This window comes from Saccopteryx bilineata, chromosome 11 (assembly GCF_036850765.1).
Source record: "Saccopteryx bilineata isolate mSacBil1 chromosome 11, mSacBil1_pri_phased_curated, whole genome shotgun sequence".
Taxonomy (NCBI): Eukaryota; Metazoa; Chordata; class Mammalia; order Chiroptera; family Emballonuridae; genus Saccopteryx; species Saccopteryx bilineata.
This window is the reverse complement of record NC_089500.1, coordinates 10,000,489-10,014,755: the sequence shown is the minus strand read 5'-3', so window position 1 is coordinate 10,014,755 and position 14,267 is coordinate 10,000,489. Positions and strand designations below refer to the sequence as shown.

Sequence of the window (14,267 nt, the reverse complement as noted above, 5' to 3'; positions counted from 1 at the left end):
TTTTCACCCAGTGATATTTGTGAAATGCTGCCGGCACAGTAGCACTAACCACAGCAGTGGCCCCTCCGTGGCCATACACGCCAGCCGTAGTGAACATACAAAGAGATCAGAAATGTTAACAAACCCTGTAAAGTTTTAAAATGTCAGTTTTTGCTTTAAAATGCCCTTGATAAGGCAGTCATATGAATTGTTTGGTTCAATCTTCTCCCTTGGGGATATGTCTTCTTAATATTCTGTACGACAGAAAGAAAAGTGTGCACCCACACTGTTGCCGGCTGTGCACCCACCTCACGGGGCTGCGCCCGGAAGAGAAGCCCCCACCTGCGGTGTAACCCATGAAATGCTGCTTTCCTCACGGAGCGCCGTTTTGACCCAAAGCAACCATGAACGGCCAGCCTACGGTCTCACGCTCAGGTATTTGAAAGATATTGTGCGGACCGTTAATGACATGGGCCTGTCATTTCAAGACAAATTGGCAGTTTTTGTGGTCAGTTTTAAAATCCAAGCTTTCTGTGAGATTGTCAGCTTTCCAATAGGTGAAGCCTTTTATAATTGAATTATAACTATATAATTGTTATATAATCAAACACATTTCTATTATTTTAAATTATATACAAAACATAATTGTAATTAAAATTTGTAATTGCAACTTTTTGGATAACTCAAATGTCATTGGATAACTCGGCGAACCCATATTTTCCAAATGCCTAATGCATGACGTTACAAAATCATGAATGGGTGCAAAACATTCAAAGTGCAAAGACCATTGGGATTTTAATGCGACAGAGAACAAAAAGTTTATTAATGGAGTTCCCAATGCCACACTGCAACTAACCTTTAAGAAACTACTATTCATCCAGTTTAATACTAAAAAAGAATGCCCAGAGTGATCTAAAAAGCCTGTAAAATGCCCCTCCCTTTTCTAACTACATATCTGGGTAAGGGCAGATTTTCTTTATATTCTTTATTTTTTTAAGATTTTTATTTATTCATTTTAGAGACAGAGAGACAGACAGACAGACAGAGAAGGGAAAGAGATGGGAGGAGGAGCAGGAAGCATCAATTCCCATATGTGCCTTTACTGGGCAAGCCCGGGGTTTTGAACCAGCAACCTCAGTGTTTCCGGTCAACACTTTATCCACTGCATCACCACAGGTCAGGCCTATCTGCTTCATTCAAAACCACATATGAGAGCAGACTGAACTGAGAAGCAGCTCCGAGAACCCAGCTGCATCCCAGAGCACAGACACTGAAGAGACGACTGCAGCATCAAACAACGCCCCTTGTCTCACCCACGGTTTGTTCTAAAAAAGGATGGTTGCAAAAATATTACATTACAAGGTAATGGGTTTATTATGGCTATTATAAGTGAATTAATAAATATTTTTAAAAATTGGTTTCCATTTCTAATATGGCAAATATAACCCATGGGAACAAAAGCTCTCTGGGGCTGTCAAGCATTTAGAATAGAAAGCGGTTAAGAGGTGAAGACGTTAGAACGGCACCCGACTAAAGGAATCCGGACAAATGCAAAGAGCTGTTTCAGATCATTAAGAACACCAAGTATGTTTGCTTTCATCGAGATAAGCAGGAAAAAGAAAGTCCGCCTCGTCCATGGGGGCCGCCTTTCTATGCCTTCAAACACAGCCGGACAGAGTTCGTCCAACGTCTGCATATGTTTTTATCGAGTTCCGATACTTCTCGCATTCTGCCCAGGTTGGCCTCAGACACAGTGGCCTGACGCTTCTTGTCCCAATGGTCCCCAAATTTCCTAAGTTCAATGTGGGCCTCAGGTCTACAGACAGCCCTCGTAACTGGCTATTTCTCTGTGCTTGGGTTAAAAGGAATGTTGTCAGAAGTCTGGGGCACATGCGTTGTTCTATCAAATGGCATGTGTCTTCCTAAGGTGCTGTTGTGGGCCCCAAATAAACTCAGTAGCCCAGAAGCACATTAGCTGGGGTTGACGGGGGGATGACCCAGTAGGCTGGGTGCACTTGCCTCTTAGTGAACATTTGGGAAAATGATCCCGGGAAGCAGGAAGGTGAAAGAGAAACCTATGAGTCTGGCAACGAGGTACCTAAAAAAATCTACACCTGCAAGTCCTGTGGGCAAGAGAAGGAAGGCCGCAGGCCACCTACTGTGCACAGAACACCCTTCTGACCCATCACAGAGATGTCTCCTTTTCCTTCTTTTTTTTTTTTGCATTTTTCTGAAGCTGGAAACGGGGAGGCAGTCAGACAGACTCCCGCATGCGCCTGACCGGGATCCACCCGGCATGCCCACCAGGGGGCGATGCTCTGCCCATCTGGGGTGTTGCTCTGTTGCAACCAGGGCCATTCTAGCACCTGAGGCAGAGGGCATAGAGCCATCCTCAGTGCCCGGGCCATCTTTTTGCTCCAATGGAGCCTCGGCTGCGGGAGGGGAAGAGAGAGACAGAGAGGAAGGAGAGGGGGAGGGGTGGAGAAGCAGATGGGCGCTTCTCCTGTGTGCCCTGGCTGGGAATCGAACCCGGGACTCCTGCACGCCAGGCTGATGCTCTACCACTGAGCCAACCAGCCAGGGCCTCCTTTTCCTTCTTAAAGAGCTAGCGTTCCCAGACACCCCCACTGATCAATGTGTTCCTAAGGTTAAGATACAGAATTCGTTTCCAGAAGGCCACTAATTAACATAATATGGAACTCAGGGAAGAAAAGTCCCATATTAGATATGATAAACCTGACTGGCCAAAAAAAAAAAAAAAAAAAGAAAAGAAAGAGATAGAATAATTTATGTTTGGAAATAGACCTTGGGACAAATATTTTTTCCAAAATACAGAACTAGAGCTATTAATAGAGAAAGCCAGGACTGAACTTACTATGGCATCTTTAACGATCTGTTTGGCCACTTGCTCTGGTGTACAAATAGACGAGGTCTCTGATATCAGCCGGGTTTCCAAAGGCTGCAGTGGAGAAACAGACATGTCAGCACCATGCAATTAAAGAAATTGGTAATTCTTACAGCATTTCCCACTCCCCCCCCATACACTCCCGGTTTATAAATAATTACAGTTTTATACCTTTGAGTAGATTCTTATTTTTTTGGAAGTAGGTCCATCTGGATTCTAAATCAGTGTCTACCTGGTCACCATGTAAAACTCAGCCCTGTAGCTGACCCCAGACAAGGAGGCACTGGCCACACTCTCTGTAGGACTCTGGGTCTCAGCTCCAGTGGGGACCATCAGAGCTTGAATAAGAATAGTCACTGTTACATGACCAGAAACATCCTTCCTTGCTGGCCCAACACCTGACATATGGTGTTTACGCAGAGCCCAGCCTGGGCACCCTGGGCTGTGTGCTGTGCCGCCTGCATCTCTGGGCCTCCTGGTCTCCCAGGCCAGCGGAGGGCTGAGACCTGACCTCCAGACAGAGTGCAGGTCCCAGGCAGGCAGAGCCGCGGCTCTGTTCTGCGCTGCAGCTGTTTCTTAAAGGACCTGCGGAGGAGGTGACCAGGAGACGGGAAGAGCTAATACTGAGTGGTCCCTCCCATGGCTGTATGCTTGTTACTGGGTTGGGGCACCAGAACCCCAAATCTGAGCCTTTGTTGAAGGTCCATCTCAGTTATCACCAAGATGAAAAAGCCTTGCGTGAATTCTTAACAGGCAGTAATTTCTCTTCTCATCTTTGAACATTTCTACTTTAATATTTATGATAACTACTTAGGTGTTTACAATTTACCTCCTAAGTTCTTTGTGAACAGGGTCTTCTTTTTTCCCCCTTTTCTTTCTTCTTCTTCTTTTTTTTAATAATCATTGTGGCAACATGCTCACAAATGCTCAAAAATTCTTTAAAAGGGGATTTCAGAAGGGTCAAAACTGAAGCCTTCACCTGCATGAAACTGTAAATTGTATTTACCACGAAGGCTTAAAAGCATTAAAATTAAAACCAGAAATATCTTCTTAAAATAGAAAAGCACTTCAGAAACGTCCGGTTTTTCTCGATAAGCCTGAATAAAGAGGAAGGAGCCAACATCCACTCTCTCAGACCGCCAGGCTGTGTAACCACAAGTGACCAGTTGCTCATTAGACTTAAAAGCACTATGGCGCCCCCTAAAGGGCTCACAGACCAATGTAGGATCTGATGTGCCCCAAGAAGTAGGAAAAGCCTGACCAGGCGGTGGCGCAGTGGATAGAGCATCGGACTGGGATGCAGAGGACCCAGGTTCGAGACCGGGCCCGACATCACCAGCTTGAGCGCGGGCTCATCTGGTTTGAGCAAAATCCCACCAGCTTGAGACCAAGGTCACTGGCTCCAGCAAGGGGTTATTCGGTCTGCTGAAGGCCCACGGTCAAGGCACATATGAGAAAGCAATCGATGAACAACTAAGGTGTTACAACACGCAATGAAAAACTAATGATTGATGTTTCTCATCTCTCTCCATTCCTGTCTGTCTGTCCCTGTCTATCCCTCTCTCTGACTCACTCTCTGTCTCTGTAAAAAATAAATAAATTAAAAAAAAAAAAAAAAGAAGTAGGAAAGAAAACCAATGTTAACATCAAAATAAAAATCTTCCCAGGGATATCTCCACCCTTCGTCAGCACTGGCATCAAGCTAAAGGATGGCTTACCAAACGCTGCAAATCTGCTTAGCAGATTCCCCGCTTATTCTGGGACAGACATTGGGCTCACATTTACTTCTCTGAAATAGTAGTAATTTTACAAAGAGAGAACCAAAGAGAAATGAATAGGAAAAAAGGCTTCTATTGAATAAATCATGAACATCTTTTTTGCAACTACACTGTCTACGGAGCATCGGTGCCCATTTTCGAGCTATGAAGAGTCACATTAAGAATTATAAGACTCCTTTGCTCAGAGCGTGAGTGACTACTGCACACCCAGGCACAGAGGGGCTCCTCTGAACAAAATGTGAAGCTTGCCTTCAGCTCAGGACCACCGCCAGCAGTCGCGGTCTATAACGGAAATGTCCAGTGGTGGGAAGCCCTGGTAAAAAGCAAAGCCAGAGGATTGTGAATGCCTGGGGTAGGGGTGCTCCCAGAGATACAGGGGGTCAATGACCTCTGAACAAAAATGGGAAGAAACAAAGGAGTAAGCCACTCAAACATCCAGAGGGGACAGCAAAGCGAAACTCACAGGTGATGACAGGCCTGAACATCAGAGGAGGAGGAAATGCCGTGGGCAGGGATGTGGCCAAGGTCCAGACACCGCGGGGCCTCATTAGCCACAAGATCTCAGGAGCCGCTAGAGCCACAGTCCCCAGTACGGAGCTACCACCAACACGAGCGCAATATTTCACTTTAACTGTGAATCGGTTATCATGAAGTAAAATTAAAAACCCATTTTCTCAATCTCACTCACCACAGTTTGGGTACTCAAGAGCCACAATGTGACTACCATAGTAGAGAGACCGTGAAAGACACATTTCCATCATTCCAGAACATTCTATCAGACTGTGCTGCCCAGGAGGTGTTTGGCCTATTGGATTTCCTTTTTTTCTTTTTCTTTTTTTGCCACAATAGGGGTTTTTGTTTTGTTTGTTTTTGTTTTTAGGTGAGAAGAGGGGAGATAGTGAGGCAGACTCCCACATCCCACATGCACCCTGGCTGGGATCCACCCAGCAAACCCGTCTAGGGCCAATGCTTGAGTACTGAGCTATTTTTAGCACCTGAGGCTGATGTACTCGAATCCAAGTTATCATCAGTGCCTGAGGCAAGGCTCGAACCAATCCATCCACTGGCTGCAGGAGGGGAAGAGGGAGAGAAAGGGAGAAGGTGGGGAGAGAAGCAGATGGTCGCTTCTCCTGTGTGCCCTGACCAGGAATTGAACCTGAGACATCCACACACCAAGTTGATGCTCTATCCATTGAGCACCGGCCAGGGCCACAATAGGATTTTAAACAGGGGAGTGACAAGACCTGACTTCAGCTTTAAAAGGATGACAAGCAACTCTAAGAACAGACCCCAAATGAGAGGAGGGGAAGCAGGCAGACCAGTTTTGAAGGCTAGTAAAGTTGTATGGGCAAAAATATCAGTGGTTGTCACTGCTGGAATGATAGTGACATGTGCAGTTAAAAAAAAATGAATTACCACAAGGGAGGATCAAGCTGGCTCCTCCGTTCCCCCGTTCCCAGGTAATGAGATGAAAATAATGAGGGGAACGGGAGGGAATCAAAGGCTCCATTTCGGAAACATGAAGTCGGAGGTGCCCATTAGACCTCCCCAGGGAGACAGCAGAACAGCAACCGGGGAGAGAAGATGCGTTTTGGACACTATCATCTCTTTAGTTAAAAATACAGGCTGCACCTCTCCGTCATAAAGAAAATACCTGACTCACTCCACAAGGCTTCAAAAGGTCATTAGCCAGACTCTTGGCATTTGAAAATATGGCTGTGTTCTCGAAGGTTTCAAATGAAAGTGTTCCAGAAAGTTCAGAGGCCTCTAGCTCGCACATTAAATGGAAAGGAACTCAATTTTCTGACTGATGGAAAGGCCCGCGGGCTGGAGGGTGGAGAGAGAAAAATCAGGAAAGAGGCTTCTGGTGTCAACACGGGGCACAGAGGAGAATTTACCTTTGTTTTGTTTTCTTCTGCAAACCCAGGTGTGTCTGTGTCGGGCGGGTAGGCAACGGTGACATAGACGTTGTATGGCTTCACCTGTGTTTCAGAAACAAAAGTTACCCCTTCAGGAGTCAAGACACTGCTCCGCGTCCTCCTCACCGGCCCGCACTGGGTGCCAGGCATTCACACGGAATAAACACTGCCCAGGTTCCCTCCAAAGCGGCCAGGACCCGCAGGAGATCCTGTTGGAGCAGAACCACCACTGCTGAGGTGGGAAATGCCTTTCATGAAGATCACTTAGAGATAAAGACAAAACACCCTGATGTCTGCTCCAGAAGACAGCTGGTCCCAAGGTATGGCCACTCACCCCCTTCTTAGTTTCTTCCCTTCTGCTGCTGCAAGTGAGAGAAATGACAAAGGGACAATGCTAAAAGGAGTCCCCTTCATCTCCCCGCCCTCCGCACGCCCTTCCGGCTCTGGGTTCAAGGCTACGGCCCAGGTCTGCTGCCTTGCGTCTGCCATCAGACTGCAAGTCTGTGTTCCTCTCACTGCTTTTGGGGATCCTGGGAAGCTGGTTTCATCTACAAAATATTTTGGGGTCACTCCTTAGCCTTGCCTGTGTCCTTCTCATGACACCAATCCAGGGATGGCATGCCCCCAAGAAGTTACTTGTTCAGGGATCCTCTGTGCAGCCAGCCCTGCCTGTGAGGGGCTCAGGAGGCACTGCCCCCATCTCAAAACTGGCCAGCAGGAATCTTCCCGAAGGTGGAACCCCATGGACAGCCCATCCCTCATGTATGTACAGAAACGCCTTCCAGCTTCTCTTCACAGCCCCTCCCCTATGTGAACTCCACCTCGCCTCTGGGTGGTATGCAAAGAGACGTCCTCGGGTGGTGTGCAAAAAGATATCCTCCGGTGGTGTGTGGTGTGCAAAGAGACATCCTCAGGTGGTGTGCAAAGAGACATCCTCGGGTGGTGTGCAAAGAGACATCCTCAGGCTTGTTTACCTCACACTTAAAGCCAGGCCTCCACACTTAAACTTCCCTGCTCATAAACAGCCTCGCCAATTCCAGAAGATTCCCTGCTGGTTGGGTGGGATACACCCTTTCCCAGGCCCTGCTCTACCCTGACTGTTCAGGACTCTATGGGCCACAGTTCATACCATCAAAGTCTCTGCCATGGCTTTTGTTTGCCATTGGCTCACTATTTGGTCTCCATGAGAGGGACGTGGACAGACAGCTGGTAGGAATGTCAGCCACTGTGCTCTCAAGGAGACTGACAAAGCACAACAGGACTGCCTAACGCCCCGCCCTCCCCTCGGAGACCGTCCCAGGGTCCCTGTTCATGTATTGCCTTCTTCTCCCTGGGTCCCCCGTGGGGACGATGCTGAAGCCTGTGGGAGGAGCTCTAGGGGCCCGAGGAACCTGCAGACAGAAGGTCCCAGCAGCCAGCCGGGGAAGAGCAACAGGAAAGGTGCCGTCTGTCGGTTGGGCTCGCCCGCGACCAGGGCGTGAGAGCTCATGCACTCTGCTGCACGGAAGGGCATGTCGCTTCAGGGCCCGGCTATGCTCGTAAATCGCGCTGGACCCCAGCCAGGCAGCGAGGGCAGAGAGCAAGCAAGTTCCCTGCTACTTGTTTCCGAGACAGTGACTTTACAAACTGTCTCCCCTGGCCTTACCCTCCGCTGCGCACAGACCAAGAGACTCACGTGTGGGACAGGAAACTGAAAGTAACGAGTAAACAAGACAAGCAAACAAAAGCTCATAGACACAGACGACAGGATGGTGGTGACCAGAAGGAAAAGGGGCATGAGACAACGAACGGTAAAGGCGGCCAAGTATATGGCAGCAAATGATAAGCTGATTCTGGGTGTGGGCACACGATGCAAAATACATATCATATATCATATGAAACCTATATAATTTCATTAACCAATGTCACCCCGATAAATCTAATAAAAAAGATTTTTTAAAAAGCCAACAGGGGACTTCTCAGAACTGGACCTTCTGAAGCCTGATGTGGACCTCTCAGACAGTCACTTCTGCACTGCTTCCCCCACCAGTAAGGGTGTGGCACATAGTCAACGTAAGACAGCATGTCGAGGCAGTGTTTCTCAAAGCCAGGGTGATGGCTGAGCCTCCACATAATTAAAACAGGGTTTCAGAACTGCTTTCTCCCTGGGTGGGCAGAGACGGCCAGGGCTGGGAGAGACCAGTCCCAACCCTTTTCCGCTGAAGTGTCCTCTCGGTAATCACCAAGCCAGAGGACACTCTCCCCTCTGGCTGGATACCTCCGCCAGCCAGTTAGCTAACTGTTTCATGTATTCATCCAACAAGCGCTTACTGAGTTACGACTCTGTGTTGGCCTTGTTCTAAGAATGAGGCACACGGGATGTGAAGATAACTCTAAAACAGAGTCCCTGCTCTCACGGAGCATACAGTCTCCTGAAATTCTTGGTCCAGTAATTTGCTAAAATCCAAATACTACGTTAAACTAATAGCTATCCTTTCCTTTAATTGGTGGCTAATCCCACCACCCCAGCAGAAAAGGAAAGGAGGTTAGTCTGGCTTCGCCTGTTCTTGCTAAGACAATGCTGACTCCAGAAATCACACCTTCTCCTAAGAATGGACAAGGCAGGACGTCACTAACTGATTCCCCGCTCACCCAGCCGCTGTCTGCTTCTCCTGGTCCCCCCCGCCCCCCGCCCCTCTGCTGCACTTCCTCAATATCTATCACTTCTGCGCTAGTGCCCGGACTCGGTCTCAACAGAAAGACAACCGCCTGCTCAGGAACTGATTGGTTATCAGAACAGTCCCACCTACAACATGTTACTCCTAATGCCACCCAAGCAAAGACGTGGGGGCTGGAAAGAAGGTGGGAGCTGGCGGCAAAGCACAGACGTGAACTTGGGCTTCCTTTCAGGCCATGTGGGGACAGGTGGAGTCCGTGGGGGCGAGCAGGATATCGGGACAAGAGAAGGAAAGAAGGACCCCTCGTTTTCTTTTCTTTGGTCTCTGTTCCCCCCCATAAAAAATTAACTTTCAAAATCTTTAAATGATGTATTTATTTACCCAAAAGACTGACTTTTTAAAAAGAAAAACTACTGCAACCAAGCATTCTTTTCAGAATTACTTATCGTTTATAAAACTTTTTTAGGGTCTGACTTTAGTTTTGGGGCGGGGGGGGGGGGCGGGAAACAGGAAGACTTAAGAGTTGAACCAAAAATGATTCTCTCAAGTACTTAATGTTTGAGCAGTTCTTTAAAGGTGTGTCTCACCACCACCTTGGCCAAAGAGACTCCATTACCCAGGTTTCAAAAACACAACACCGGAAGTTTGTATAGAAATATTTGTCCTGCCTGACCAGGCAGTGGCGCAGTGGATAGATTGTCAGACTGGGATGCGGAGGACCCGGGTTCAAGACCCCGAGGTCTCCAGCTTGAGCGCGGGTTCATCAGGTTTGAGCAAGGCTCACCAGCTTGAGCCCAAGGTTGCTGGCTCAAGCAAGGGGTCACTCGGTCTGCTGTAGCCCCCCCACCCCCTGGTCAAGGCACATATGAGAAATCAATCAATGGACAACTAAGGAACCACAACAAAGAATTGATGTTTCTCATCTCTTTCCCTTCCTGTCTATCTGTCCCTATCTGTCCCTCTCTCTGACTCTCTCTGTCTCTGCCACAAAAAAAATAAAAAATTTAAAAAAATTAAAAAAAAAAGTAATATTTGTCCTGATGCAAATTCCACAATGAACAAACTAGATCTGAATTACTGAGTTCACTTCCCCCCAAACCTACTCTTCATGGTACGGGTACTTTATTTTACCTCTTGTTTACAAGAGGACGTTGTAATGGAGTCGGGACATGAACAGAAGTCAGGCTGACTGGCAGGGCTAAGCTGGCGACTTGCAGCGTGTGAACCCCGCTGGTCACAAAGAGGCCGCAGGGGCTCTGCATTCGCTGCTTGCATTCTGGTCCATCTTCTTTACTAACATCTCCGTTTTACCTCAGGGGAAGCCAGGCCACACTCATTGTACATGTTGCCCTAAATGAGGGAATCCTCAGGTGAGCTCTCCGAGACAAGACGTGGGGACGGAAAGCCCTAACAAGTGCATTTTGTCATTTCCAAAACACCCCTTCCTCTATTAGGCTTCTAAGACTAAAGCCAAAGGCAAAGGCAACCAGCCAGACAAATCGGGCCACTTCTGACCTGATTTACAGACACATCTGCCGCTGCAGGAGCCTGAAAGTGTGGGCTGTGTTACTATTTCGGTCGCCAAGTCACCATGTGGCTATGAGCAACTCAATGAACTTCTTGAGAAAACTCAGTCTTCTGATCTATAAGGGTAACCTCATCTGCCTCACATATTTCACAGAACTGTAAACATAAATAAAACAGTTATTCACAAAGGAAAACTTTCTTTTTTTTTTTCTTTTGTATTTTTCTGAAGCTAGGAACCAGGAGAGACAGTCAGACAGACTCCCGCATGCGCCCGACCGGGATCCACCCGGAATGCCCACCAGGGGGCGACGCTCTGCCCACCAGGGGGCGATGCTCTGCCCCTCCGGGGTGTCGCTCTGCCGTGACCAGAGCCACTCTAGCGCCTGGGGCAGAGGCCAAGGAGCCATCCCCAGCGCCCAAGCCATCTTTGCTCCAATGGAGCCTCGCTGCGGGAGGGGAAGAGAGAGACAGAGAGGAAGGAGAGGGGAAGGGGTGGAGAAGCAAATGGGCACTTCTCCTGTGTGCCCTGGCCGGGAATCGAACCCGGGACTTCCACACGCCAGGCCGACGCTCTACCACTGAGCCAACCGGCCAGGGCCGGAAAACTTTCAAAGTAAAAAGTGCAAAAGAAATACCAGTATTCTTGTTTGCAATTTTACAGTTGCCTGTGTCCTCTTGGCTAATCATATAACAACATATTATTGATTCAGAGTATTAAACAAGTTGATGAAAATGGCACTTGGGGCTGGTTCTTTTCAGAGGACAATGGTATGGTCTATCAATCCCTAACTGGCACCTCAGGATTCTGTCCCTGACCAGACAACTCATCCAGGGCAATGCTTGTCCAATACCTAAGCAGTATGGCCTCTGTCACATTCCGTGGAGGCCAATACCTAAGCAGTATGGCCTCTGTCACATTCCGTGGAGGGCTCTTCTAGGGTTTTCTAAGTCAGGGTCAGCAATCTATGGTCTGAGGGCCAAATCTGACACTCCACCTGTTCTTGTAAATAAAGTTTTATTAAAACACAGCCATACGCATTCATTTACGTCCTGCCCAGGCTGCTTTCCTGCATCACGGAGACTGGAGGAGTTAGGCCAGATACCAACCAGTCCCTAAAGGCCAAAAAAAAAAAAGATTTTTCCAACCCTTGAACTAAGTCATTAAATGAGATTTATAAAATCAGGTCGTAACTATTATATAAGAGGGTTGGCCACAATGAATTCTCTTCTGGGTTTCTAACATCATGATCTGGTGTTATATTTCTGCACATACTGCGATAGGAAAACTCTACCTTACCTTTTCTGTATGTGACTTTGCATAAATATGTGTGATGCTCTCTAAGCATCCCCATGTGACAATAATGCAGAGGTCTACTTCACACAGCTTAGGGGTGAGGCGGTCACACCAGGAAAAGCACTTACTTGGACACTAATCCTAACCTCACCCTTCTTCCACCAAATGTTCTATCAACTGTAAAAATAAAAAGCAACCATTTTTTTTATCAATACTCCTTTATGAAATTAAAATATTAGGATTAGGAGAGCCAAACGATTTTGTTTTAGCCCAACTTTCTCATTTTACAGGTAAGCAAACTGAGACCAACTTTGACGATGTCTCTAAAAGCAGAGAGCTAAGACAGCTTCAGCTCTCCCCTCGAACACATGAACACATGCTAATTGTATCATTCAGTCAGAAAGGACAGAGCTTTCTGCTAAAGGAACATCTCTAGAGAATAAAACATTTGGTTAGCCCTATTACTCACACTCACACAGTATTAGACCAATAATGCAATGAAGACATTAGTTGTACTCTGTGTATTAAAATTTAGCAAGCAAAATCCTTACAACCATTTTGCTTGTCACAACAATCAACATTTTATGCAACAACAAAAAAAAGTTAGCCTTTTAATTGCAACGTTCAGGCGCTGCGCCAGCTCTCATTCCCTAAGGTCAGATCGACACATCTGTAACCCAGTGTAGTAGCACATGTCAAGAAGCTACAAACCATAGGGGACCACTGGCCGAGCTGAGAGGAAACTACGAACCCGGTGACAGCGTTTACCTCCATCTGCAGGGCTTCGGCCAAGCCCCTGACGGCGAACTTGGACGAAGAGTAGGCTGTGTAACCGTAGAGTCCCACCTGTCCCGCCTGGGAAGAGAGAAAGACGATCCTGCCCACCCGGCGCTCCTTCATGGTGGCGATGACGGCTCGGCTGGGGTACACGCTGCCCAGGTAGTTCACGCTCATCAGCTTCTGCAGGGGGACAAAGAGGCCATGAGGAATGAGGAAGGTCAAGGCCCCCAGGCGGCCCGCGCCCTGCCCCAGGGGAATTCCGTCTGCTCTCCGATGGCAGCTCCACAGGAGCCCCTGACTGGGGAACTCGGTGGATTTGCTGAAGGAGCGAATGATAAAATGACCCTGTCATGAAATCTGTTTCAACCTGGCCTTGCGTTCTCACAGTGACCACAGTTTTAACAGGTCAAAGCTCGTTTCCTCCTGGAGGGTAATACTCTCTGTGCTCCTGACTCAGATTTATTACAGTGAACGGACACAAACACAGTCAGCCAGGCCGAAAGGCGCCAGGGCAGAGTCCACAGGACACCAGGTGCGGTTTCCGGAGCCCGCTGCCCGCAGTCCACACGGTGTGCTTACACCCCTCCCCTGGCAAGGAATTCGGACCTGAGAAGTACTGTGCACAGGCACTTCGTGCGCATGTGAACTTCAATAAAATTAAAACTAAAAACAAGGGGCCAAACAAAAGTAACAGAGATAGAATTTCTTTTGAATAAAAATGAACACTTAGCTTCAGAAAATGCATTGAAGGGGATAGTGTGAGTTCTAACAGGGCTCACCAAGGAAAGGCCCACTCCTGGACCTGACAGGACAAGGCACATGTGACCAAGCCCGAGGGGAGCGATCAGAGGGCCCTGGAAGGTGACAGTTCCCTGCGGCCTCCACGCAGGGCAGGGGAGGAAGAATCTTCCCATAGAGGGACTATGGACAGAGAGGGCCTCCTGGTGTGAGGCCTGGGGCTAGAATAAAGATTCCCAGGCACGGGGTTCTTGGGGTTAACAGGCCTTCCTTTTCAGAAGGCTAGATCGCACCAGGGTGGAGCTACTTCCAACATCCCCCTATCTGCCGCTTGAGTCCATTATCTGACCTGTCTCCCTCCTGCCCCCCACCCTCTATGGTCATCCAACACTCTACCTCCATCCATTTCCTAACATCACCATTTCTTCCCTTAGTGATCCCAAAAGCTCCTTAAAATCTCCCAGACCCAGAGAGAGACCCTTTAAGAACTGAAATGCAGACGCCGCCTCTGCCTCACCTAGCGTAAGACTCCTGAGAGGCTTAGATGAAAATCCACACTGCTCAGGGTGGCCCTCAAGGCCACTGCAGACCTGGGCCCTGCCACTCAGCCCACACAGGCCTGATCCTCGTTCATTCCTGGGGTTCTCTAAGCCCCTCCCACCTCGGGGCCCTGGCAGCAACTGGCTCTTC

At 48.2% G+C, this 14,267-nt stretch overlaps 1 protein-coding gene across 1 annotated transcript in view; it reads right to left on the bottom strand.

Moving 5' to 3' along the window:
• The window catches only part of KDSR (3-ketodihydrosphingosine reductase), a 31,713-nt gene that overhangs the window by 2,881 nt on the left and 14,565 nt on the right, over positions 1-14,267 (bottom strand). Inside the window, exons 6-8 of the mRNA XM_066246778.1 lie at positions 12,828-13,019; positions 6,561-6,644; positions 2,855-2,938 (exon numbers count right to left, since the gene is read on the bottom strand). Coding sequence (XP_066102875.1) covers positions 2,855-2,938; positions 6,561-6,644; positions 12,828-13,019 — 360 coding nt within the window. The remainder of the gene's footprint in view (positions 1-2,854; positions 2,939-6,560; positions 6,645-12,827; positions 13,020-14,267) is intronic.